General features: G+C 37.2%; 2 protein-coding genes across 5 annotated transcripts; both read right to left on the bottom strand.

The window, feature by feature from the left end:
- Window positions 1–4,118: 4,118 nt before the first annotated feature.
- On the bottom strand, window positions 4,119–14,261 carry LOC132847665 (zinc finger protein 665-like). Of its 4 annotated transcripts, XM_060873167.1 has the most exons (4): window positions 14,220–14,261; window positions 13,107–13,218; window positions 11,076–12,219; window positions 4,119–5,388 (listed from the first exon to the last, which is right to left on the bottom strand). In XM_060873167.1, exons 3-4 carry the CDS (start codon window positions 12,211–12,213, stop codon window positions 4,253–4,255), a joined length of 2,274 nt encoding a protein of 757 aa, XP_060729150.1. In that variant the 5' UTR covers window positions 12,214–12,219; window positions 13,107–13,218; window positions 14,220–14,261; the 3' UTR covers window positions 4,119–4,252. The 4 variants fall into 4 exon arrangements, with proteins under 4 accessions (XP_060729150.1, XP_060729147.1, XP_060729148.1 ...); XM_060873164.1 differs by lacking the exons at window positions 11,076–12,219; window positions 13,107–13,218; window positions 14,220–14,261 and adding exons at window positions 6,384–6,495; window positions 7,437–7,563 and having other exon boundaries at window positions 4,119–5,524; XM_060873165.1 differs by lacking the exons at window positions 11,076–12,219; window positions 13,107–13,218; window positions 14,220–14,261 and adding exons at window positions 6,384–6,458; window positions 7,437–7,550 and having other exon boundaries at window positions 4,119–5,524.
- Window positions 14,262–19,348: 5,087 nt separating this feature from the next.
- Window positions 19,349–25,018, bottom strand: LOC132847666 (gastrula zinc finger protein XlCGF26.1-like). The gene is made up of 4 exons (XM_060873168.1): window positions 24,898–25,018; window positions 23,000–23,172; window positions 22,591–22,702; window positions 19,349–21,657 (listed from the first exon to the last, which is right to left on the bottom strand). Exon 4 carries the CDS (start codon window positions 21,649–21,651, stop codon window positions 20,392–20,394), a length of 1,260 nt encoding a protein of 419 aa, XP_060729151.1. The 5' UTR covers window positions 21,652–21,657; window positions 22,591–22,702; window positions 23,000–23,172; window positions 24,898–25,018; the 3' UTR covers window positions 19,349–20,391.
- Between the last annotated feature and the right edge of the window lie 378 nt (window positions 25,019–25,396).

Raw genomic sequence — 25,396 nt, 5'->3', positions numbered from 1 at the left:
TTTACGCATGCGCAAGAAAGTCACATGTTACAGAAACTGAGCAGTACAAATAAATATATAAAACCAGCCCCGGTAATACAACCCGTTTTATTTATTTATTTTTATTTTTTGTAGGAGCACAATGGATTAAAAATGTGTATATACACGTGTTACCATGGCACTGAATGATAATTTATCACATCTGCATTATAAATTAAGGAGAATGGAAGGTGTCCTTGTGTTTGAGCATCCAATCTAACAAACAAATGGTACATTTTTACTGCATAATTTTAATTCGTTTATATTCAATTTATTGTTTGGAACAATTAGTTTCTATTATTGACTACATTAAAGCAGCTATAAACTCAAGTCAAGAAGCTTTTATTGTCATTTCAACCATATATAGCTGTTGCAGACAAACAGTTTGATGGATGTAAGCAGCATGTAAACAGGTTGATTTATGTATATTGGAAGTGTGTATTCAGTCAGTATATTCAGTCAGTCTTTTCCCATCCATCCTACTTTCAAATGTTTGCTACTTGGACAATAAAATAAACTACATCCTACGCGAACACAGAGACTGCTTTGTCTTTGTTTTCACAGAGACGTGGCTCAGTGACAGAGTTCTGGACACTGGCACTCAGCTAGACGGGCTCACCTCTTTCGTGAAACAGAAATGCAGCTCTGTGCAGTAAGTCTCGCGGTGGTGGTGTGTTTTTACTTCAACACAGAATGGTGTAAGAACTCTGTGCTTGTTTCTTTTTACTGCACATTGCTAGTGGAGTTTGTGACTGTTATATGCAGGCCAGTTTATTTACCACAGAAATTCACCACTGTTTTCATGTAGACTTAAATGAGAGGGGCAAACATGCTGGATCTTGTTTACATGAACATCCCCGGCATGTGTTGTGTTGTGCTAATTCCAGCATACAGACCACTTGTCAGATGCTTTAAACCGGTTCTGAAGCAGCTGAATACATGGACAACAGGAGCCACCTCTGCTCTGCAGGACTGTTTTGAATGCACTGACTGGAACATCCTCAGAGAACCAATGGTGACTCCATTAATTTGGAGGAGTACACGGCCTACCAGCTACATCGCCAAGTGCATTGATGAGCTGTCTGTCTCCAAGACCATCACCACGCACTCCAGCCAGAAGCCGTGGATGACTGCGCTGGTGCATGTGCTGCTGAAGTCTAAAGACTTAGCCTTCAGAGCAGGGGACAAGACGGCCTTAAGAACAGCAAGGGCCAAACTGTCCCAAGCCATAAGAGAGGCAACACTGCCATTTTCAGGACAGTGGAGTCCCGCATATGTGCCAGGTGTGGTGGCTGTTTTGATTTACATATAAAAAAACACAGTCAGACTCAGAGTTGGTGGTAAAAGCAAAGGAGCAAAAATGATATTTATTTTGCAAAAGGCGTCTTCCATGCAGTGCAGAATGCTGAGTCTACACAGTGAAAAGGCAAAGTTTAGTGATTCAACTCTCCCTTTTATACCCAAGGCGTGTGCATGTGTTGCCTGGTATGTGTGTGTGCTTGTGTTTATGTGACCTCTCAGTCACCTTAGTAAAGTCAGATCTTATCAAGCACGTGCACCCACACCCCCCTAAATGGCAGGAACATTTATCAAATCAAATCTTATTTGTCACATACACATACATACGAGTACGACATGAGGTGAAATGCTTTTTGCATCTGTCTGGTATTCAAACTTAAACGGAATGCAATTAGGGATTAAAAATAAAAACAAAAGTAGGTAGATAAATAAAAAGTTACGGAAGCGTATTGCATTCACTTGAGTAAAAAAAAATCTACTCTGTTTTTCTGAATTAATGACAATTTTTCAGGAAAAAAATTTTTTTGCTCTGTTTTTCTGAATTAACGACTTAATGTGGATTGCATGGAAGTAAACATGTCCCGCCTTTCAAGTTTAATCAGTTGAACCGATATGGTATGCTTCACGGATATAAGATGATGCATCTGAAATGCATTCAGGCTGGCTATGTGGTGACGCAAGAGACAATCAGGCAATTGTTGAAAATACTGGATCTCCATGGAGTGCAAGTGAGGCGCCGGAATCGACTTCGGCGACGTTTGTATCATAATCCAGGCCCGAACTTTTTATGGCATGTTGATTCATATGATAAACTCAAACCATATGGGATCTGCATGAATTGTGCAATCGACGGGTTTTCACGAATGGTGATACGGCTACCGTGAAGCATACCATATCGGTTCAACTGATATAGAAACACAGCAACGTCAAGCAGATCAGAATGTTCTTTTCGTCTGAACAGGCGCAAAGTCTTGAGGTGTCTGCGCAAAGTTGATGCACTAATAACAATACCATTTATATTACTTAAAGACAGCAGTATCTCCCAATGTCTCAAACCCAAAGTAAAATAAAACCGGATTAAACTTGAAAGGCGGGACATGTTTACTTCCATGCAATCCACATTAAGTCATTAATTCAGAAAAACAGAGCAAAAATTTTTTTTCCCTGAAAAATTCTCATAATTTTGAGATAAGTCGTTAATTCAGAAAAACAGAGTAGATTTTTTTTTTTACTCAAATGAATGCAATACGCTTCCGTAAAAAGTATAAACTATATAAAAAATATATAAAATATGAGAAAAAAAATGGCAGGAACATTTGTGGTAGGAATGTTTATGGTAGGGACATTTCCTCCTATTCTCTCTCTCCCTAGTCTGACACAGAATTTACCATGAAAGCACATTGTGATATTTAATCCTTGATGTATGAATAAACACATGGTAAAGTATGAATAAACTGTTTGTGAATTTGTAAACATGCTGGCACACCCCTGTATCTGAGTTCTCATCTACCAAACTCACCCTCTCACACTCACTCATTTTCTACCGCTTATCCGAACTACCTCGGGTCACGGGGAGCCTGTGCCTCAGGCGTCATCGGGCATCAAGGCAGGATACACCCTGGACGGAGTGCCAACCCATCACAGGTCACACACACACAGTCTATCTACCAAACTATAAAACTTAATTTAATTAATTTATGTCTCACTATTAGGTGTTCATTCCATCCAAATATAACTTTTTAGGGTTTGTTTTGGAATCTCCCCACCATCCCATAAATTAGCTTTTGGATTCCTTATTCAAAAGCAACACTGTAGGAAAGTTTTGCCACAACACTTCTAGCAGCAACGTAGCCAACAGACTTTTTGTTAAACTGCTTAAAACATTGCTTAAAATATACATCATTAACAAATCCTTTTTAAGAAACTGGTATATCTTTATATAGATATCTAGATCACGTCACTAAATTTCCTTTAGCAAACTATCCAGTGGCTTGTTAATTTCTTACCCTATTAACCTTCATTGACTTATTAACCTAAAAACATACTCAAATTGTCTCGTAATAATATAAAACATTGTGAATAGAGAATAATTACTGTCATGATGTGCTTAATAATGCTTATCTATTTTTCTATACATTTATTATCAATATTTGCTACATTTAAAAATTGACTTCATATTAAATCTAAATAACATTAATAAAACTTTGAATAATGAGTTATTTATTTATTTTTTGAAATGTACAGTATTTATTTGTTTGTTTAAAAAAAAAAAAAAGAAAAAAAAGAAAAAAAAATCTTACCATGTTAATATTTTCTTTTTTAAACACCAGTAATTTTACTAGCTGACAATATTCAAAAACACACAGAAACCCAGACTTGCTCAGAACAGAACTTGAGGCCTTAGATAAATTCACCAGACATTATTGGTGCAATATTGTCTCGAATTTCAAATGTTTCTAAAGCACATATTTTGTCCTAAATAGTGAGAAATAGTTCTCTTTTTTCTCCTGTGTGAATGAGCTGGTGGGTTTTAAAAGTCGCTTGTTGTGTAAAACTCTTCCCACACTCATTGCACTGATACAGCTTCTCTCCTGTGTGAATGCGCAAATGGGCTTTGAGAGTTCTGTGTTTTGAAAAACCCCTCCCACATTGTGTGCAGTAATACGGCTTCTCTCCTGTGTGAACAAGCTGATGGACGTTGAGAGTATTCAGCAAACAGAAAAAAAACAAATATCATGGGCTTCGATGCAGTATAAACAAATGATATCCAACCGTCATTCCAAAGTCACAGACAGCTGGGCGTGCAAAGATATATTAAGTATAAACAGTAATAATCGCTAGCACTAATCAAATTAGACTCACTAATTCAGTAATCCCATCAGTGTGAATGTGCTGGTGTGTTTGAAAACTAGTTTGTTGTTTAAACCCTTTTCCACTATGTGATCACAGTGGGGTCTTTTCTTGTGTGAGTGAGCTGATGTCTTTTAAGATGACTATTTCGAGTAAAAGTCTTTCCACACTGGGAGCAGTTATAAGGCTTCTCTCCTGTGTGAATTCGCTCGTGTTTTCTGTAATTCGACCAATCTGAAAAACCTTTCCCACAATGTTTGCAGCAATACCGTTTCTCTCCCATGTGAACACGCTGGTGGACATTTAGAATAGTCAGTTCTGAAAAACTCTTTCCACATTGTGTGCAGTAATACGGCTTCTCTCCGGTGTGAATGCGCTGGTGGGTTTTAAAAACGCTTCTATATTTAAAACTCAGCCCACATTCCGTGCAATGATATGGCTTCTCTGCAGTGTGAACGTGCTGGTGGGCTTTAAAAGAACTATTATGTGTAAAACTCTTACCACACTCGTTGCATTGATACGGCTTCTCTCCTGTGTGAACGCGCTGGTGGTTTTTAAAAGCTCCTTGTTGTGTAAAACTCTTCCCACACTCGTTGCACTGATACGGCTTTTCTCCGGTGTGAATGCGCTGGTGGGTTTTAAAAGCACTATTGTGTGTAAAACTCTTCCCACACTCGTTGCACTGATACGGCTTCTCTCCTGTGTGAATACGCTGGTGGATTTTAAAAGCACCATTGTGTGTAAAACTCTTCCCACACTCGTTGCACTGATACGGCTTCTCTCCTGTGTGAATACGCTGGTGGATTTTAAAAGAACCATAATGTGTAAAACTCTTCCAACACTCTGTGCAGTGATACGGCTTCTCTCCTGTGTGAATGTGCAAATGGGCTTTGAGACTTCTCTGCTCTGTAAAACTCTTTCCACATTCTGTGCACTGATGTGGCTTCTCTCCTGTGTGAATACGCTGATGGACTTTGAGACGATTCAGCTGTGAAAAACACCTCCCACACTCTGTACACTGATGTGGCTTCTCTCCTGTGTGAACCCGCTGGTGGCCTTTAAAAGCAGCTAGTTGTATAAAACTCTTCCCACACTCTGTGCACTGATACGGTTTTTCTCCTGTGTGAATGCGGCAATGGAGTTCGTGACTTTTCTTATTATTAAACCGCATCCCGCAGTCTGTGCACTGATAAGGTTTTTCTCCAGTGTGAATTCGTTTGTGTACATTGAGAGTACTTTTTCGTTTGAAACTTTTCCCACACATTGAGCAGAGGTGATTTCTCTCATTGCCATTTTTTGCACCAATCCGTCTTTGACGGCGTTTAGTGTCATGAGAACCAGACGGTGACATTTCATTCTGTAGTGGAACATTATACAAAAGCAACAATAAATTAGACACCTAATTTTAGACAGAATTTTAGGTAGCAACTAGCAACAATAATTTTAGTCAAAAAAATAATGAAACAAATAACCATATATAAATTGATCCTTCATACAGCCAGCAAAGAGGCTTCAAACACTAAAGATTAGTTGATGGTTAATATTTTGTGCAGCTTTTCCTCAACTGAACATATTTTAAGTGTGTCATTCCTCAGTCACAAAACCTTAAAAACTGGTCCAAATATATACGGTTTCTGATCGTTTAGTGTCTTGATATCTAATATAGCTTAATATCCTTTAGTAACAATACCCAATAGAACATTGAGTAATTCCCTAACCCTATTAACTATTTTAAACTGATGCTCAAATTTGATTAATATTTGCATTATTTAAAAGGTTTTACTTCATTAAAGTTCATTACAGCTAAATCACATTAAGAAAATGGAACCTGGTATAGACATAAATTATTCATTTAGAATATACACTCCTTAGATAATATATAAAATAAGCAAATGTAATTAGAATAGCTATTGAAAATATTTTTTAGTTAATTTAAAAGAATGAACAAGTGGAAATGAGCTCAAATGAGCTGACTCAGTCTTCTTTCCTTAGAAGAGGCTAAAATAAGAATACAGGGTACAATGTGAATTTGTCTTGTTAGATGGTAGAATGTTGTGGATTTAAACAGTTTCACTAGGCATGTCTGCAATACGTTTGTTAGTATATACAAAATGTACACTTTTTTCAGCATATACACTCAGTTATGCACCATTTAAAGCAATTATTTTCATTTGAAAATTTAATGAAAATATTTATTTATTTAAAGAAAGCCTTACCAAGTGTAAATGAACTGAGATGAAAGCTCTTCCCAGAAATCCCAGTAGGTTCCCAGCAGTCTTCTTTCCAGCAGACTAAAATCAGAGTACAGGGTGTCTTCTTAAAATGTTTCTTGGGAGAAAAGTCACAGGATAAACAAGGATTAACAATCGTTAAACACCCATTAGCCTCGTATCATCCGAGTCTGACATCACATGAACCAAATTAAACTAAACCAATAATCCAAAACTAACAGTATAAACATTGGTGGATGCGTCTGTGTGTGTGCAGGCAAAACAAAGTCTGAATAGTCTAGATGTAGATAAAGACTGGCAGTTCTTAGCTTTAGGGAATTCCTCAAAACCTTCTGCTGGGTGGCAGATGGACAAAAATACAGGACCAGGTTTCAAACCAGCATCTTGCACACTTTGTACATTTGCACAGTCAGAGATTCTGTAGTAGCAAGGTCAGGTGTATGATTAAACAATTACACCAAGGATGTTCTAATGATCATTCATTTCATATGTAGGCTGAAAAACAGTCAGTAATTGAAAGATATGATCCAATGTAGGTTTAGGAAGAGCCAAAAGCTCTGCTACTAAGGTGATGTGGAAGACAGGTTCATGTCACAGCATAAACATAGCAAGACTGAGCACAGCAACAAGACCCAATGTAATTATACTGCATCAGCAAGGTCTCTCACTGGCAAAGATGTCAAAGCAGACTGGGGTTTAAACATGTGCGGTTCAAGCTATTTTGGACAAACTAATATATAAATAAACAAAAAACAGCAAATAAAATAAGATAAAAATAAATAAAACAAACAAACAAAAAAATCCCAAACGAGGCAAACAGCAGCACAGTAACAGGGCAGGATCAGGAGACTAAACTGGTTACTTAACAAATAAACCAACAAAACAAAGTCTTGGGCCTGTCGGAAACAGGAAACGGACATCACACAACAACAACATACAGTAAACAGGAGACTCGGTGACGTCGCGGACAAAGACACGCCAAAAGTACGTGACGGGGTAAACAAACAGAACAGAGCAGAACGAAACGTGTTTCTTTACCTTACACGTAGATATATTTATGTACGATGAATATCAACATTCCGACAGTTTCTAAACTTTTACCGTGTGGTCAACGGATCCGTGCTTCCTGTTCGAAATGCGCTGGATGTGCGTTCATGGTTTACGCATGCGCAAGAAAGTCACATGTTACAGAAACTGAGCAGTACAAATAAATATATAAAACCAGCCCCGGTAATACAACCCGTTTTATTTATTTATTTTTATTTTTTGTAGGAGCACAATGGATTAAAAATGTGTATATACACGTGTTACCATGGCACTGAATGATAATTTATCACATCTGCATTATAAATTAAGGAGAATGGAAGGTGTCCTTGTGTTTGAGCATCCAATCTATTCATTCATGTGTTAATACTGTGTGTGTTTTGATAAACAGGGCATAAAAATATTCATTCCCAATACTCTCATTCTAAATGGTACATTTTTACTGCATAATTTTAATTTGTTCATATTAAATTTATTGTTTGGAACAATTAGTTTCTATTATTGATTACATTAAAGCAGCTATAAACTCAAGTCAAGAAGCTTTTATTGTCATTTCAACCATATATAGCTGTTGCAGACAAACAGTTTGATGGATGTAAGCAGCATGAAAAACAGGTTGATTTATGTATATTGGAAGTGTGTGTATTTGGTGTAGGTCAGTGCAGTCCATACAGGTGATGTGTGTGTATATGTTGTGCTCGGTACAGTTCAGTTCAGTTATTAAGGAGTCTGATGGCTTGTGGGAAGAAACTGTAACACAGTCTGGTTGTGAGGGCCCGGATGTTTCGGTACCTTTTTCCAGACGGCAGGAGGGTGGAGTCTGTGTGAGGGGTGTGTGGGGTCATCCACAATGCTGTTGGCTTTTTGCGGATACAGCGTGTCTGTCAGAAAAAGTTAAACACACTCTGCTAAAAGTCCAAGAAAATTTGCAGTGGAGCCCACATGAGCTCTGACCCTGTCAATGTGCAGGTTTGTCTTTTCAGTCAGTCTTTTCCCATCCATCCTGCTTTCAAATGTTTGCTACTTGGACAATAAAATAAACTACATCCTACTCGAACACAGAGATTGCTGTGTCTTTGTTTTCACAGAGACGTGGCTCAGTGACAGAGTTCTGGACACTGGCACTCAGCTAGACGGGCTCACCTCGTTTCGTAAAACCGAAATGCAGCTCTGTGCAGTAAGTCTTGCGGTGGTGGTGTGTTTTTACTTCAACACAGAATGGTGTAAGAACTCTGTGCTTGTTTCTTTTTACTGCACATTGCTAGTGGAGTTTGTGACTGTTATATGCAGGCCATTTTATTTACCACAGAAATTCACCACTGTTTTCATGTAGACTTTTAAATGAGAGGGGCAAACATGCTGGATCTTGTTTACATGAACATCCCTGGCGTGTGTTGTGCTAATTCCAGCATACAGACCACTTGTCAGATGCTTTAAATCGGTTCTGAAGCAGCTGAATACATGGACAACAGGAGCCACCTCTGCTCTGCAGGACTGTTTTGAATGCACCGACTGGAACATCCTCAGAGAACCAATGGTGACTTGGAGGAGTACACGGCCTACCAGCTACATCGCCAAGTGCATTGATGAGCTGTCTGTCTCCAAGACCATCACCACGCACTCCAGCCAGAAGCCGTGGATGACTGCGCTGGTGCATGTGCTGCTGAAGACTAAAGACTTAGCCTTCAGAGCATTGGACAAGACGGTCTTAAGAACAGCAAGGGCCAAACTGTCCCAAGCCATAAGAGAGGCAACACTGCCATTTTCAGGACAGCGGAGTCCCGCATATGTTCAAGGTGTGGTGGCTGTTTTGATCTACATTTAAATAACACAGTCTGACTCAGAGTTGGTGGTAAAAGCAAAGGAGTAAAAATGATATTTATTTTGCTGCAGCAAAGGGCGTCTTCCATACAGTGCAGAATGCCGAGTCTACACAGTGAAGAGGCAAAGATTAGTGATTCAGCTCTACCTTTTATACCCTAGGTGTGTGCTTGTGTAGCCTGGTATGTGTGTGTGCTTGTGTTTATGTGACCTCTCAGTCACCTCAGTAATGTCAGATCTTATCAAGCACGTGCACCCACACTCCCCTAAATGGCAGGAACATTTATCAAATCAAATCTTATTTGTCTCATACACATACATAGAGTACGACATGAGGTGAAATGCTTTTTGCATCTGTCTGGTATTCAAACATAAACGGAATGCAATTAGGGATTAAAAATAAAACCAAAAGTAGGTAGATAAAAAGTATAAACTATATAAAAAATATATAAAATATGAGATAAAAATGGCAGGAACATTTGTGGTAGGAATGTTTATGGTAGGGACATCTACCAAACTATAAAACTTAATTTAATTAATTTAGGTCTCACTATAGGTGTTCATTCCATCCAAATATAACTTTTTAGGGTTTGTTTTGGAATCTCCCCCCATCCCATAAATGAGCTTTTGGATTCCTTATTCAAAAGCAACACTGTAGGAAAGTTTTGCCACAACACTTCTAGCAGCAACGTAGCCAACAGACTTTTTGTTAAACTGCTTAAAACATTGCTTAAAATATACATCATTAACAAATCCCTTTTAAGAAACTGGTATATCTTTATATAGATATCTAGATCATGTCACTAAATTTCCTTTAGCAAACTATCCAATGGCATGTTAATTTCTAACCCTATTAACCTTTATTGACTTATTAACCTAAAAACATACTCAAATTGTCTCGTAATAATATAAAACATTGTGAATAGAGAATAATTACTGTCATGATGTGCTTAATAATGCTTATCTATTTTTCTATACATTTATTATCAATATTTGCTACATTTAAAATTTGACTTCATATTAAATCTAAATAACATTAATAAAACTTGGAATAATGATTTATTTATTTATTTTTTGAAATGTACAGTATTTGTTTGTTAAAAAAAAGAAAAAAAAGAAAAAAAAAATCTTACCATGTTAATATTTTCTTTTTTAAACACCAGTAATTTTACTAGCTGACAATATTCAAAAACACACAGAAACCCAGACTTGCTCAGAACAGAACTTGAGGCCTTGGATAAATTCACCAGACATTATTGGTGCAATATTGTCTCGAATTTCAAATGTTTCTAAAGCACATATTTTGTCCTAAATAGTGAGAAATAGTTCTCTTTTTTCTCCTGTGTGAATGAGCTGGTGGGTTTTAAAAGTCGCTTGTTGTATAAAACTCTTCCCACACTCATTGCACTGATACAGCTTCTCTCCTGTGTGAATGCGCAAATGGGCTTTGAGAGTTCTGTGTTTTGAAAAACCCCTCCCACATTGTGTGCAGTAATACGGCTTCTCTCCTGTGTGAACAAGCTGATGGACGTTGAGAGTATTCAGCAAACAGAAAAGAAAAACATCATGGGCTTCGATGCGGTATAAACAAATGATATCCCACCGTCATTCCAAAGTCACAGACAGCTGGGCGTGCCAAGATATATTAAGTATAAACAGTAATAATCGCTAGCACTAATCAAATTAGACTCACTAATTCAGTAATCCCATCAGTGTGAATGTGCTGGTGTGTTTGAAAACTAGTTTGTTGTTTAAACCCTTTTCCACTATGTGATCACGGTGTGGTCTTGTTTTTTGTGTGAGTGAGCTGATGTTTTTTAAGATGACTATTTTGAGTAAAAGTCTTTCCACACTGGGAGCAGTTATAAGGCTTCTCTCCTGTGTGAATTCGCTCGTGTTTTTTGTAATTCGACCAATCTGAAAAACTTTTCCCACAATGTTTGCAGCAATACCGTTTCTCTCCCATGTGAACACGCTGGTGGACATTTAGAATAGTCAGTTCTGAAAAACTCTTTCCACATTGTGTGCAGTAATACGGCTTCTCTCCGGTGTGAATGCGCTGGTGCTTTTTAAAAACGCTTCTATATTTAAAACTCAGCCCACATTCCGTGCAATGATATGGCTTCTCTGCAGTGTGAACGTGCTGGTGGACTTTCAAAGTTTCTTGTCGTGTAAAACTCTTCCCACACTCGTTGCACTGATACGGCTTTTCTCCTGTGTGAATACGCTGGTGGATTTTAAAAGCACCATTGTGTGTAAAACTCTTCCCACACTCGTTGCATTGATACGGCTTCTCTCCTGTGTGTATACGCTGGTGGATTTTAAAAGCACCAATGTGTGTAAAACTCTTCCCACACTCGTTGCACTGATACGGCTTCTCTCCTGTGTGAATGCGCTGGTGGATTTCAAAAGACCCATGATGTATAAAACTCTTCCCACACTCTGTGCAGTGATACGGCTTCTCTCCTGTGTGAACACGCTGGTGGACTTTGAGACGATTCAGCTGTGAAAAACCCCTCCCACACTCTGAGCACCAATACGGCTTCTCTCCTGTGTGAACACGCTGATGGACTTTGAGACGATTCAGCTGTGAAAAACTCTTCCCACACTCTGTACACTGATGTGGCTTCTCTCCTGTGTGAACCCGCTGGTGGCCTTTAAAAGCAGATAGTTGTATAAAACTCTTCCCACACTCTGTGCACTGATACGGTTTTTCTCCTGTGTGAATGCGGCGATGGAGTTCATGACTTTTCTTATTATTAAACCTCCTCCCGCAGTCTGTGCACTGATAAGGTTTTTCTCCAGTGTGAATCCGTTTGTGTACATTGAGAGTACTTTTTCGTTTGAAGCTTTTCCCACACAGTGAGCAGAGGTGATTTCTCTCATTACCATTTTTTGCACCCATCCGTCTTTGACGGCGTTTAGTGTCATGAGAACCAGACGGTAACATTTCACTCTGTAGTGGAACATTATACAAAAGCAACAATGGATTAGACACCTAATTTTAGACAGAATATTTGGTAGCAACTAGCAACAATAATTTTAGTCAAAAAAATAATGAAACAAATAACCATATATAAATTGATCCTTCATACAGCCAGCAAAGAGGCTTCAAACACTAAAGATTAGTTGATGGTTAATATTTTGCTTAATAGCTTTTCCTCAACTGAACACATTTAAAGAGTGTCATTCCTCAGTCACAAAACCTTAAAAACTGGTCCAAATATATACGGTTTCTGATCGTTTAGTGTCTTGATATCTAATATAGCTTAATATCTTTTAGTAACAATACCCAATAGAACATTGAGTAATTCCCTAACCCTATTAACTATTTTAAACTGATGCTCAAATTTGATTAATATTTGCATTATTTAAAAGGTTTTACTTCATTAAAGTTCATTAAAGCTAAATCACATAAAAAAATGGATCCTGGTATAGACATAAATTATTCATTTAGAATATACACTCCTTAGATAATATATAAAATAAGCAAATGTAATTAGAAGAGCTATTGAAAATATTTTTTAGTTAATTTAAAAGAATGAACAAGTGGAAATGAGCTCAAATGAGATGAGACTCAGCTTTCTTTCGTTCTAATCTCAAATCAGTCTTCTTTCCTTAGAAGAGGCTAAAATAAGAATACAGGGTACAATGTGAATTTGTCTTGTTAGATGGTAGAATGTTGTGGATTTAAACAGTTTCACTAGGCATGTCTGCAATAAGTTTGTTAGTATATACAAAATGTACACTTTCAGCATATACACTCAGTTATGCACCATTTAAAGCAATTATTTTCATTTGAAAATTTAATGAAAATATTTATTTATGTAAAGAAAGCCTTACCAAGTGTAAATGAACTGAGATGAAAGCTCTTCCCAGAAATCCCAGTAGCTTCCCAGCAGTCTTCTTTCCAGCAGACTAAAATCAGAGTACAGGGTGTCTTCTTAAAATGTTTCTGGGAAGAAAAGTCACAGGATAATCCATCAACAATCATTAAACACCCATTAGCCTCGTATCATCCGGGTCTGACATTACATGTCCCAAATTATACTAAACCAATAATCCAAAACTAACAGTATAAACATTGGTGGATGCGTCTGTGTGTGCAGGCAGAACAAAGTCTGATAGTCTAGATGCAGATGCAGACTGGCAGTCCTTAACTTTAGGTAATTCCTCAAAACCTTCTGCTGGGTGGCAGATGGACAAAAATACAGGACCAGGTTTCAAACCAGCATCTTGCACACTTTGTACATTTGCACAGTCAGAGATTCTGTAGTAGCAAGGTCAGATGTATGATTAAACAATTACACCAAGGATGTTCTAATGATCATTCATTTCATATGTAGGCTGAAAAACAGTCAGTAATTGAAAGATATGATCCAATGTAGGTTTAGGAAGAGCCAAAAGCTCTGCTACTAAGGTGATGTCGTGCAAGACAGGTTCATGTCACAGCATAAACATAGCAAGACTGAGCACAGCAACAAGACCCAATGTAATTATACTGCATCAGCAAGGTCTCTCACTGGCAAAGATGTCAAAGCAGACTGGGGTTTAAACATGTGCAGTTCAAGCTATTTTGGACAAACTAATATATAAATAAACAAAAAACAGCAAATAAAATAAGATAAAAATAAATAAAACAAACAAACAAAAAAATCCCAAACGAGGCAAACAGCAGCACAGTAACAGGGCAGGATCAGGAGACTAAACTCGTTACTTAACAAATAAACCAACAAAACAAAGTCTTGGGCCTGTCGGAAACAGGAAACGGACATCACACAACAACAACATACAGTAAACAGGAGACTCGGTGGCGTCGCGGACAAAGACACACTAAAAGCACGTGACGGGGTAAACAAACAGAACAGAGCAGAACGAAACGTGTTTCTTTACCTTACACGTAGATATATTTATGTACGATGAATATCAACATTCCGACAGTTTCTAAATTTTTACCGTGTGGTCACCTTCTTCTTCTTCTTGTGGTGTTTTATGGCGGTTTGGCAGACCAACGAAAAGGTGCATTGCCGCCACCTACTGATTCGGAGTGTGGAGCGAACACAGAGAGGAAAGAAGAGGGGAGAAATAAAGACAATAAAAACAATTCTATCTATCGTTCCTGTATCTTTTAGATATTTAAATAACTTATCTAGTATGTGCCTCACTGTTTCCAATTCCCCACACTTCTCACATTCACCCGTTTCATGCTTTCCTATTCTAAAGAGATTATGGTTTAGTGCATATGTCCGATTCTTAATCTTGTGATGACCACATCCTTCTTTCTATTTCCTAATCTTTTCCTCTCAATTCCAACATTCTCCTTTATCTGGAAGAGATGTCTTCCTTTAGTCCGACTATTCCATACTTCCTGCCACCTTTTACATACTTCTGATGAAATCACTACCTTGAATTCAGCTCTACTCAAAGCTACCTTAATGTCTATCTGAAAATGATTCAAAGCTTTCTTCGCTAGCAGGTCCACCGTTTCATTTCCATCCACACCAACATGAGCTGGTACCCAAAGAAAGTTTACCTCCACCTTCAGCTGCCTAGTTCTAAGCAGACTCTGAAAGATTTCTAATATCAAGTCTTGCCTTGATTCGGATTTTCCACTTCTTAGACTAGTGAGGGCTGCCATTGATTCACTACAAATCAGTGTTCTTTCTGGTTGGACTTTTTCTATCCACTGTAGTGCTAGTATGATAGCTAAATGTTCGGAGGCAAAAAGTGACACTTGATCTGAAAGTCTTTTTGCAATCTTTGTCTCAAGAGCAGGGATATATACTGCTGCTGCAGTCCTTTCAGATTCTGGATCCTTAGAGCCGTCAGTAAATACCTGTAGCGCATCGTAATACTCTCGTGTAATGTACTGTTGAACTACTATCTCAATTGGCATATTCATCCTCGGGTTACTCAATATTTTCGTAACTTGTAAATCTATTACAGGGTTATGAAACAACCACGGTGGGATTGCTGGTAAAGCAACAGAAGGATCAATTTCACAATTTTTAAGCTCCAATTTGTTCACCTCCTTCCTTACTATCCAACCAAGGCTTGTTATTTCCCTGTACTCATGTTCCCAACATTCTTTCAAAATCAATCTATCTGGATGATTTTCCAGATGACCCTTCACACCATACCAGTACCTTAGTCTCAGCTGAAGCCTGCACAGTTCTAGGGGCAGTTCTCGCATTTCTACTTGTAGTGAGGCTACCAGGGATGATCTAAACGCACAGCAACAAATTCGCAAAGCCTGATTTTGAATTACCTCAATCTCAATCACACTTCCCTGGGGAGTTCCATTCTCTATCGGAAGGATATTAGATAACGCGGACCCTACTCTTACTTGAATTGTTCTTCCAAATAAGAAACTCATAATCCAGTTATACATCCTTCCACCGATTTCCAGGCTTTCCAGTTTCATCAGGAGCCCCTCTTTCCACAACATATCATAGGTTTTTTTCATTCATTCATCTTCTACCGCTTATCCGAACTACCTCGGGTCACGGGGAGCCTGTGCCTATCTCAGGCGTCATCGGGCATCAAGGCAGGATACACCCTGGACGGAGTGCCAACCCATCGCAGGGCACACACACACTCTCATTCACTCACACAATCACACTCTAGGGACAATTTTTCCAGAGATGCCAATCAACCTACCATGCATGTCTTTGGACCGGGGGAGGAAACCGGAGTACCCGGAGGAAACCCCCGAGGCACGGGGAGAACATGCAAACTCCAAACACACAAGGTGGAGGCGGGAATCGAACCCCGACCCTGGAGGTGTGAGGCGAACGTGCTAACCACTAAGCCACCGTGCCCCCCATCATAGGTTTTTTCTACATCAAAAAACACTCCCACTAATGCTTCTTAATTAATTTGAGCTTTTCGAATTTCAGATTCCAAACACAATATTGCATCCATCGTATTTCTCCCTTTTCTAAATCCACTCTGACATGCTGAAAAAATGTTTCTACTTTCAATTACATACGTCAATCTATTCATTACCATTCGTTCCATAACTTTACATAAATTTGATGTCAGCGTAATAGGTCTATAGTTAATTGGCTGGGAGCGGTATTTCCCTGGTTTGGCTATTGGCACTATTAACCCATGCTTCCAATCTGCAGGCAGATTCCCTGATTCCCATATTTTGTTAAAAAGTCTAAGAATCATACTCAAATATAAATCCGATAAATGCGAAATCATCTCATAGCATATGTCGTCCTTGCCTGGAGACGTACAGCTTTCTTACTATTTATAGTTTTCTTTTTTCCTATTACTTCCTCTGCCGTATTTCTTAACACTTCACTTATTTCCTTACTTAACTCTTCAATGCTTTCAACATCTTGTATCATTTCACACAGCTTGTTATGACACAATTCTGTATAAAGTTCCCAGTTGGCTTCATTAAATTTCCATCTCAGGATTTTTTCCTCTAAAGTTTGGGTAATATGCATACCAAATTTGCACCATATAGGATAGTGATCACTACATTTACGGCATTTAGCAGACACCCTTTTCCAGAGTGACTTACAACTGAGCAACTGAGGGTTAAGGGCCTTGCTCAGGGGCCCAGCAGTGGCAGCTTGGTGGACCTGGGGTTTGAACTCATGACCTTCCGATCAGTAGCCCAACACCTTAACCACTGTGCTACCACATCCCCCCCACATCACTACCCATTGTACTCTGTTTATTAATGTTCCATTCACATTTCCTTGCTAGGTTTTCTAACACCAGGGTAATATCTAAAACTGACTTACGTCCTTGTATTATGTCAATTCTCGTACAACTTCCATTATTAACACATACTAACCGTCCCCAATCTAACATGTCCTCAACAATCTGCCCATTATAATCTGTTTTAACACTCCACCATACGGTATTATGTGCATTGAAATCACCACACCATATTACTTTCTGATTTGTGTTACCTCTTATATTTTCCAATACTCCCATACTTAACATTTCACCTGGATTATAAAAACTTATTACTCTAATACTTTGCTTCCCTTACCAAACTTCGTCACAACCACCTCTTTATCTACACTCTCTCCAACTTTCCTATATCCCACACCATGTTTTACAAATAACCCATTTTACCGCATCATTTTTATAATTTAACACGTACATTTTTTAATTAGTATCAGTTTAATCTATAATCTCTCGGTTATAATCAGAGCCTCTAAATTCAATGCAATTCAATGTATTTCTATAGCTTTTTTTTTTTTTTTTTTTACATTTTACATTGTCTCAAAGCAGCTTTACAGAACATAAACAAAGAACAAAAGGTTATTATAAAGATTAATATAAGACAGAAATTCAAGATTAACATTAGATATATTTAAATACTAAATATAAATGTTTATATACTCTCCAGTCAGGTCTGAACCTCAGTTAAAAACAGGGGGCAGGTTGTAACAACTATAAAAAGAAACAATTCTATTCTGTGCAGTTAGCCAAGTAAATTTACTTTACTGCTAAATAATTAACAGCCCAATAAAATGTGATTGGTGTGTAACCTTGGGAAATAATGAGAGCCAAGTCCATAAGATTCATCACAGCGTTCTCCATAGTTGTCTTGTGAAGCGCCATCGATTTATCACACCGAAGGAAAAATGAGGAGGCAGGAGTGATAGAGATCTTCTCTGTTGGATGTCACTCCCATCTTTAGGTTTTCAGTGAAGTTCAGGAGATATCTCAAGGTACTTAGTCTCTTTAGACAGTATCTGCTATGACAATGGCTTGTGTCCAAAGGTAAAAGGATCATGTATGCCTAAAAATAATTTATAGAAGCCTACACAGACAGATAATTAAGCAGTGATGTATATAAATAAATAAAGCATTTACTTTTTTTGGTATTATGTAATACAAGTAAAAACATGTTTTTGCTTACAGTATATCTTGTGTTTTTAATTAAATCAGATTAAAATCGTTAGAGGCGGTTTTAATTTGAAATATGATCATGTTATGTTGTAACCCTCACACTTCTCTTTCTGGCTAAATAATAATAGTAAAAACATTTTTACTCTTAAAATAGACTGCATATTTGTATCAGACTTTAAAAAAAAGCCTTTGAACCCTTTAGTGTTAAATAGTTTTAGTACTAAAACTAGAGAAAATAATGTTAGGTTGTGATCTGCTCTCCACCAGTCTCCTTTAAAGAACTCTCTTAAAATATTTTGGATTCTAAGAATTATAGAATTATAATTATTATAATTTAATATTTTAATTATTATTGTTAATATGAAAGATAAACATGCAAGCCAAAATAGGGATAAATCCATAAACATTTAAATATTACAATACCATTATATATATATATATATATATATATATATATATATATATATATATATATATATATATATATATATATATATAAGCTTCACCCTTAATATCAGAAAGTAAAAAAAATCTTCAAAGCATGACCAAGCCAATTTATCAGTGCATGATTACTTTACTATTGTATGATTACATCTGTACATTACATTGAATGTTTGGTTCTTTCTGAATAGGATCATACCCCTAATTATAAAAGGGTGTGCTCACTTATGCAACTCAGTTATATGTAAATTTAGTTTCCTTTTTTCCCCTTTCCCCTCCTTTCATAGTTTTTTCACTTTAACAACAGAGCATTTCACATTTCAATAGCACCACTATTACCACCACATCTGAGACTGGGGTGTGAATCTTGAACCATCTGATCAGTTACAGATATACAATATATTCTGAGACTGGATGAATTATTCCATTATCAAAATATGAAGAGCAAAATATTAGCATCTAATACTTAACTCTATATGTAAAAGAGTCACACTAAAATTTTGCTTTCTTCCTGTCTCGTATTTTAGGAAACAGAGCAGGATCATCAGAGAACAAATTAAAACAAAGCTTTAGAGACACAATGGTGAAACTTCAACTGAGAAAATGAGGTTATATCTAAAAAAATAAGAAACATTAAATGGGACATTATTTAGGATTTGCCAGGAATTTACTTGATCCATCTAATTGTTTGTACGAACACATTATGACTAAATGAATAAAATGAATCTGAACTATACAAATAATATATACAAACAATATAATGTAAAAACATATTGTTTAATATAATTTAATGATTAAAGAACACAGAAAACCCCAAACTCCTGATTGAACCAGGGACCTTGGATAAACAATACTATCTACTGCAGCTTATTTGCAGAATGTTGATTAAAACTTTTAATTTACAAAGAACATGTTTTTTTATAAACAGTGGAGGACAATGTGAAACTTATCCAACATTACACACTTCACACTAGAACTCAGTCATGCTATGTAGTGTTTATTTGAATCATATGTAGAGGGTGCTTCTCAATATTCATAGTTCATGATAGAAAACTAGGAGGTTTTCACGATGCTCTCTAAACATCAAGGACAATCTACATGGTGACTTGCCAACAAGAACAAAACATTAAGAGCATTTTTTTTTTTTTTAAAGAAAATACCTCCTTTTCTAGGTTACAGTTGAGAGTGCGGACTAATTACATTACACTTTTTAAAGACAGTAGAAAGTACTAGATTTCTACTCAATATAAGCAGTTCTGGTATAAAACATGACATTATTTTTGATTATGTCAACAGTTGATATGTGAAAATCTTCTGTCTAGGTCAGATTATCCACTGAAACAGTAGAAAGACAGTAGAAGAAAGACAAGTTATTTCAGAATCAGTTTCTGCTGCAAAGTTTCAAATTGTAGTGTGAACAGACCAGGTTTATGACATCCCTAATTTCACAAGTTTAAGTCTGATTTAGGAATAATCATGTAAATAATTGTGTGTCACATCCACAAAGATGAATGCATAAACCTTTTCAATACCTACTGGTATACAAACAGGTAAATGTTTTTACTGATGGCTTGACAAGTTTGTTACAGAGAGTCTTTGCTCAGCAAACAGAAAAAAAATATCATGGGTTTCGATGCGGTATAAACAAATGATATCCCACCATCATTCCAAAGTCACAGACAGCTGGGCGTGCCGAGATATATTCAGTATAATCAGTAATAATCGCTAGCGCTAATCAAATTAGACTCACTAATTTAGTAATCCCATCAGTTTGTTGTTTAAAACCTTTTCCACTATGTGATCACAATGGGGTCTTGTCTTTTGTGTGAGTGAGCTGATGTCTTTTAAGATGACTATTTCGAGTAAAAGTCTTTCCACACTGGGAGCAGTTATAAGGCTTCTCTCCTGTGTGAATTCGCTCGTGTTTTCTGTAATTCAACAGATTTGAAAAACTTTTCCCACATTGTGTGCAGTAATACAGCTTCTCTCCGGTGTGAATGCGCTGGTGGGTTTTAAAAACGTTTTTATATATAAAACTCATCCCACATTCCGTGCAATGATATGGCTTCTCTCCTGTGTGAATGTGTTGGTGGGCTCTAAAAACATTTTTATATGCAAAACTCATTCCACACACCGTGCAGTGATACGGCTTCTCTCCTGTGTGAACGCGCTGGTGGACTTTAAAAGCTCCTTGTTGTGTAAAACTCTTTCCACACTCGTTGCACTGATACGGCTTCTCTCCTGTGTGAATACGCTGGTGGGTTTTAAAAGCATTATTGTGTGTAAAACTCTTCCCACACTCGTTGCACTGATAGGGCTTCTCTCCTGTGTGAATACGCTGGTGGGTTTTAAAAACACTTTTGTGTGTAAAACTCTTCCCGCACTCCGTGCACTGATACGGCTTCTCTCTTGTGTGAATGCGCTGGTGGATTTTAAAAACACCACGTAACGTAAAACTCATCCCGCACTCCGTGCACTGATACGGCTTCTCTCCTGTGTGAATGCGCAAATGGGCTTTGAGACCTCTCTGCTCTGTAAAACTCTTTCCACATTCTGTGCAATGATGTTGCTTCTCTCCTGTATGAATGACCTGGTGGGCCTTGAGACTTCTCTGGTCTGAAAAACACCTCCCACACTCTGAGCACCAATATGGCTTCTCTCCTGTGTGAACACGCTGATGGACTTTGAGAGTATTCAGCTGTGAAAAACACCTCCCACACTCTGTACACTGATACGGTTTTTCTCCTGTGTGAACCCGCTGGTGTTCTTTAAAAGCAGATAGTTGTATAAAACTCTTCCCACACTCTGTGCACTTATACGGTTTTTCTCCTGTGTGAATGCGGCGATGGAGTTCGTGACTTTTTTTATTATTAAACCGCATCCCGCAGTCTGTGCACTGATAAGGTTTTTCTCCAGTGTGAATCCGTTTGTGTACATTGAGAGTACTTTTTCGTGTGAAACTTTTCCCACACATTGAGCAGAGGTGATTTCTCTCATTGCCATTTTTTGCACCCATCCGTCTTTGACGGCGTTTAGTGTCATGAGAACCAGACGGTGACATTTCATTCTGTAGTGGAACATTATACAAAAGCAACAATAAATTAGACACCTAGCAACTAAAATAAAAAAAAAAAAATTAAATAAATAAATAAATAAATAAATAATCATATATAAATAGATCCTATGAACAGCCATCAAAGAGGCTTCAAACATTAAAGATTCAGATTAGTTCATGGTTAATATTTTGTTCAGCTTTTCCTCAACTGGACACATTTAAAGTGTGTCATTCCTCAGTCACAAAAAAACCCATAAAACTGGTCCAAATACAAACAGTTTCTGATTATTTTGTCTCTAGATAAATAATATAGCTTCATTTCCTTTAGTAACAATAGCCAATAGAACACTGAGTAATTCCCTAAACCTATTAACTATTTTAAAAAGATGCTCAAATTTTATACATTTTTGCATCATTTAAAAAGTTTCACGTTTAAAAAAATGGAACCTGGTAAAGAAGTCATGAATTATTCATTTAGAATATACACTCTTTAGATACTATATAAAATAAGCAAATTTAATTAGAATAGTTATTGAAAATATGTTTTAGTTTATTAAAAGAAAGTACAAGTGGAAATGAGCTGAAATGGGCTGAGACTCAGCTTTCTTTCTTTCTAATCTCACATCAGTCTTCTTTCCCAAGAAGAGGCTAAAATAAGAATACAGGGTACAAGGTGAATTTGTCTTGCTAGATGGTAGAATGTTGTGGATTTAAACAGTTTCACTAGGCATGTCTGCAATACGCTTTGATATATTAATGTTTGCTTTATTGTATTCTATGTTTTATATGTATTTATTATTTTTGACATTTTATTTCTTCACATTATTCCTAAATTACATTGATCAAACTTTGAATCTGGTACAGGATACAGAATGTACACTTTTTTCAGTATATACACTCGGAAAAAAATTGTGAAATTATTTATTTATTTAAAGAAAGCCTTACCAAGTGTAAATGATCTGAGATGAAAGCTCTTCCCAGAAATCCCAGTAGCTTCCCAGCAGTCTTCTTTCCAGCAGACTAAAATCAGAGTACAGGGTGTCTTCTTAAAATATTTCTGGGGAGAAAAGTCACAGGATATTCCATCAACAATCATTAAACACCCATTAGCCTCGTATCATCCGAGTCTGACATCACATGAACCAAATTATACTAAACCACTAATCCAAAACTAACAGTATAAACATTGGTGGATGTGTCTGTGTGTGTGCAGGCAGAACAAAGTCTGATAGTCTAGATGTACAGTCTAGATGTACAGATGGACAATGACCCAAAGCATACTGCAAAAGCAACCAAAGAGTTTTTTAAGGGAAAAAAGTGGAATGTTATGCAATGGCCAAGTCAATCACCTGACCTGAATCCGATTGAGCATGCATTTCACTTGCTGAAGACAAAACTGAAGGGAAAATGCCCCAAGAACAAGCAGGAACTGAAGACAGTTGCAGTAGAGACCTGGCAGAGCATCACCAGGGATGAAACCCAGCGTCTGGTGATGTCTATGCGTTCCAGACTTCAGGCTGTAATTGACTGTAAAGGATTTGCAACCAAGTATTAAAAAAGTAAAAATTTTGATTTATGATTATTATTCTGTCCCATTACTCTTGGTCCATTAACAAGTGGGAGGCACATATGCAAACTGTTGTAATTCCTACACCGTTCACCTGATTTGGATGTAAATACCCTCAAATTAAAGCTGACAGTCTGCAGTTAAAGCACAACTTGTTCGTTTCATTTCAAATCCATTGTGGTGGTGTATAGAGCCAAAAATGTTAGAATTGTGTCGATGTCCCAATATTTATGGACCTGACTGTAGATGAACCAATCATAACTAATAGTGTACTTACAACCATATTCCTGCTAGTAGGGGAACGGAGTAGATTGTTAAACATATACTCAGGAAGTTTTTTTCCCTTTCTGTGAACATTTGCCCACAGTGAATAGGACTAAAGCATTAGCCAAGATACTAACACTAGTATCTAATGATTTAGTGCTACACAGTAAATAATAGGGTGTTAATATTTCAGAGTAAAGTTATTTAAACCCAGATAGAGTATTTTCAACATTTTGTAGACTAAAATTGCTCAATCAGTGGAGTTAAAAGTGAATGTAAAAATCTGCAGAAACGCAGCGACAATTTCAACTCTACAGCAGTGATGAATCCCTGCCACTCTGCTGTGCTTGTGCTGTGCAGAACAGAATGAATGTCCAGGACAAAACAAATGATATCACCACAGTCATAGACAAGGTCATAAACAATCTTACAAAGTCAGTCCAGGAGTGTGCTAATATATATTCTGAATAGATCAATGCCCTCATAGGTCCCAGTGGGAACTGTGTATGTTCTTAAGGAGTTTGCTGCCCCAACCCCAAACGCTAGTCACCCTTTAAGTCCTTACATGTTAGAGGTCAGAAGATGGACATGTCCAGCAAGAAGCAAGACCTACATTATTGTGTTAAGTGGAACTTGACCTAAGTTCTGTTAACTCGTTGCACATACAGCTCACCTAACACAAGCAGAAATGGAATGAAAGATACATGCTTCAAGAACCAAAACAATGCAATATCAATATCAGGTAAATTCCAAGCGATTTCTAAAGAAAATGCACAGACCAAATTTACAAGACACTGTTACTGAGGTGTAAGACTTCATCCGGTCTATCTGTCCTTGTCACTGTTGTGTTTGCGCTTCTAACCCTGTGTGGGAATCACACAAGACCAAAACTTTCTTCACACAGTTTCAAGTAATCACCTTAACTGATTTTCACAAATAATAGAATAGAATTGGGCCATAGAAGAATTTATCACCACCACATATACATTACAGCACAGTGGAATTATTTTCCTCGTATATCCCTACTGAGGAGGTTGGAGTCTGGGATCAGGGGCAGCTATGATACAACACCCCTGGAGCAGGAAGGTTTAAAGGGCTTTTAAACCAAAAAAGCAAAAACAATAACAAAACATGCAAAGCTTCATGTTAGCAGCTGAATAAAAATCTAAATTAAATCAATATTTTGTGTGAATACACTTTGGTTTCAAACCAGCATCTTGTACACTTTGTACACTTGCACAAAGTCAGAGATTCTGTTCATTAACGATCATTAATTTATATGTAGGCTGAAACAGTCAGACATCACACAACAACAACATACAGTAAACAGGAGACTCGGTGGCGTCGCGGACAAAGACACACCAAAAGCACGTGACGAGGTAAACAAACAGAACAGAGCAGAACGAAACGTGTTTCTTTACCTTACACGTAGATATATTTATGTACGATGAATATCAACATTCCGACAGTTTCTAAACTTTTACCGTGTGGTCACCAGATCCGTGCTTCCTGTTCGAAATGCGATGGATGTGCGTTCATGGTTTACGCATGCGCAAGAAAGTCACATGTTACAGAAACTGAGCAGTAGAAATAAATATATAAAACTAGCCCCGGTAATACAAACCTTTCATCTATCTATCTATCTATCTATCTATCTATCTATCTATCTATCTATCTATCTATCTATCTATCTATCTCTGTCTGTCTATCTCTCTATCTATCTGACTGATCAGTCTAACAATAGATAATTTGATTTATCTAAACCCCAAAAAAAATTCTTTTGAATTTTAGAAACAAATATTGAAATAAATAAATAAACAAATAAATAAACAAAACAAAACTAAAACAAAAAACAAACAGTATACTCTCTGGTATCATCCAGAAAAGGAAGAGTCTGAGTTTCCCTCTTCTGAGTCTGGT

Source organism: Tachysurus vachellii, chromosome 6 (assembly GCF_030014155.1).
Source record: "Tachysurus vachellii isolate PV-2020 chromosome 6, HZAU_Pvac_v1, whole genome shotgun sequence".
Classification (NCBI taxonomy): Eukaryota; Metazoa; Chordata; class Actinopteri; order Siluriformes; family Bagridae; genus Tachysurus; species Tachysurus vachellii.
This window is presented reverse-complemented; position numbering and strand designations above follow the sequence as displayed.

Coding starts and splice junctions, on each gene's coding strand:
- LOC132847666 (XM_060873168.1), bottom strand. CDS start 21,651: ATGTCACCGTCTGGTTCTCATGACACTAAACGCCGTCAAAGACGGATG.
- LOC132847665 (XM_060873167.1), bottom strand. CDS start 12,213: ATGTTACCGTCTGGTTCTCATGACACTAAACGCCGTCAAAGACGGATG. Junction 5,389..11,075: donor AAATAGTCATCTTAAAAAAC/ATCAGCTCACTC, acceptor CTCTCAATGTAC/ACAAACGAATTCACACTGGA.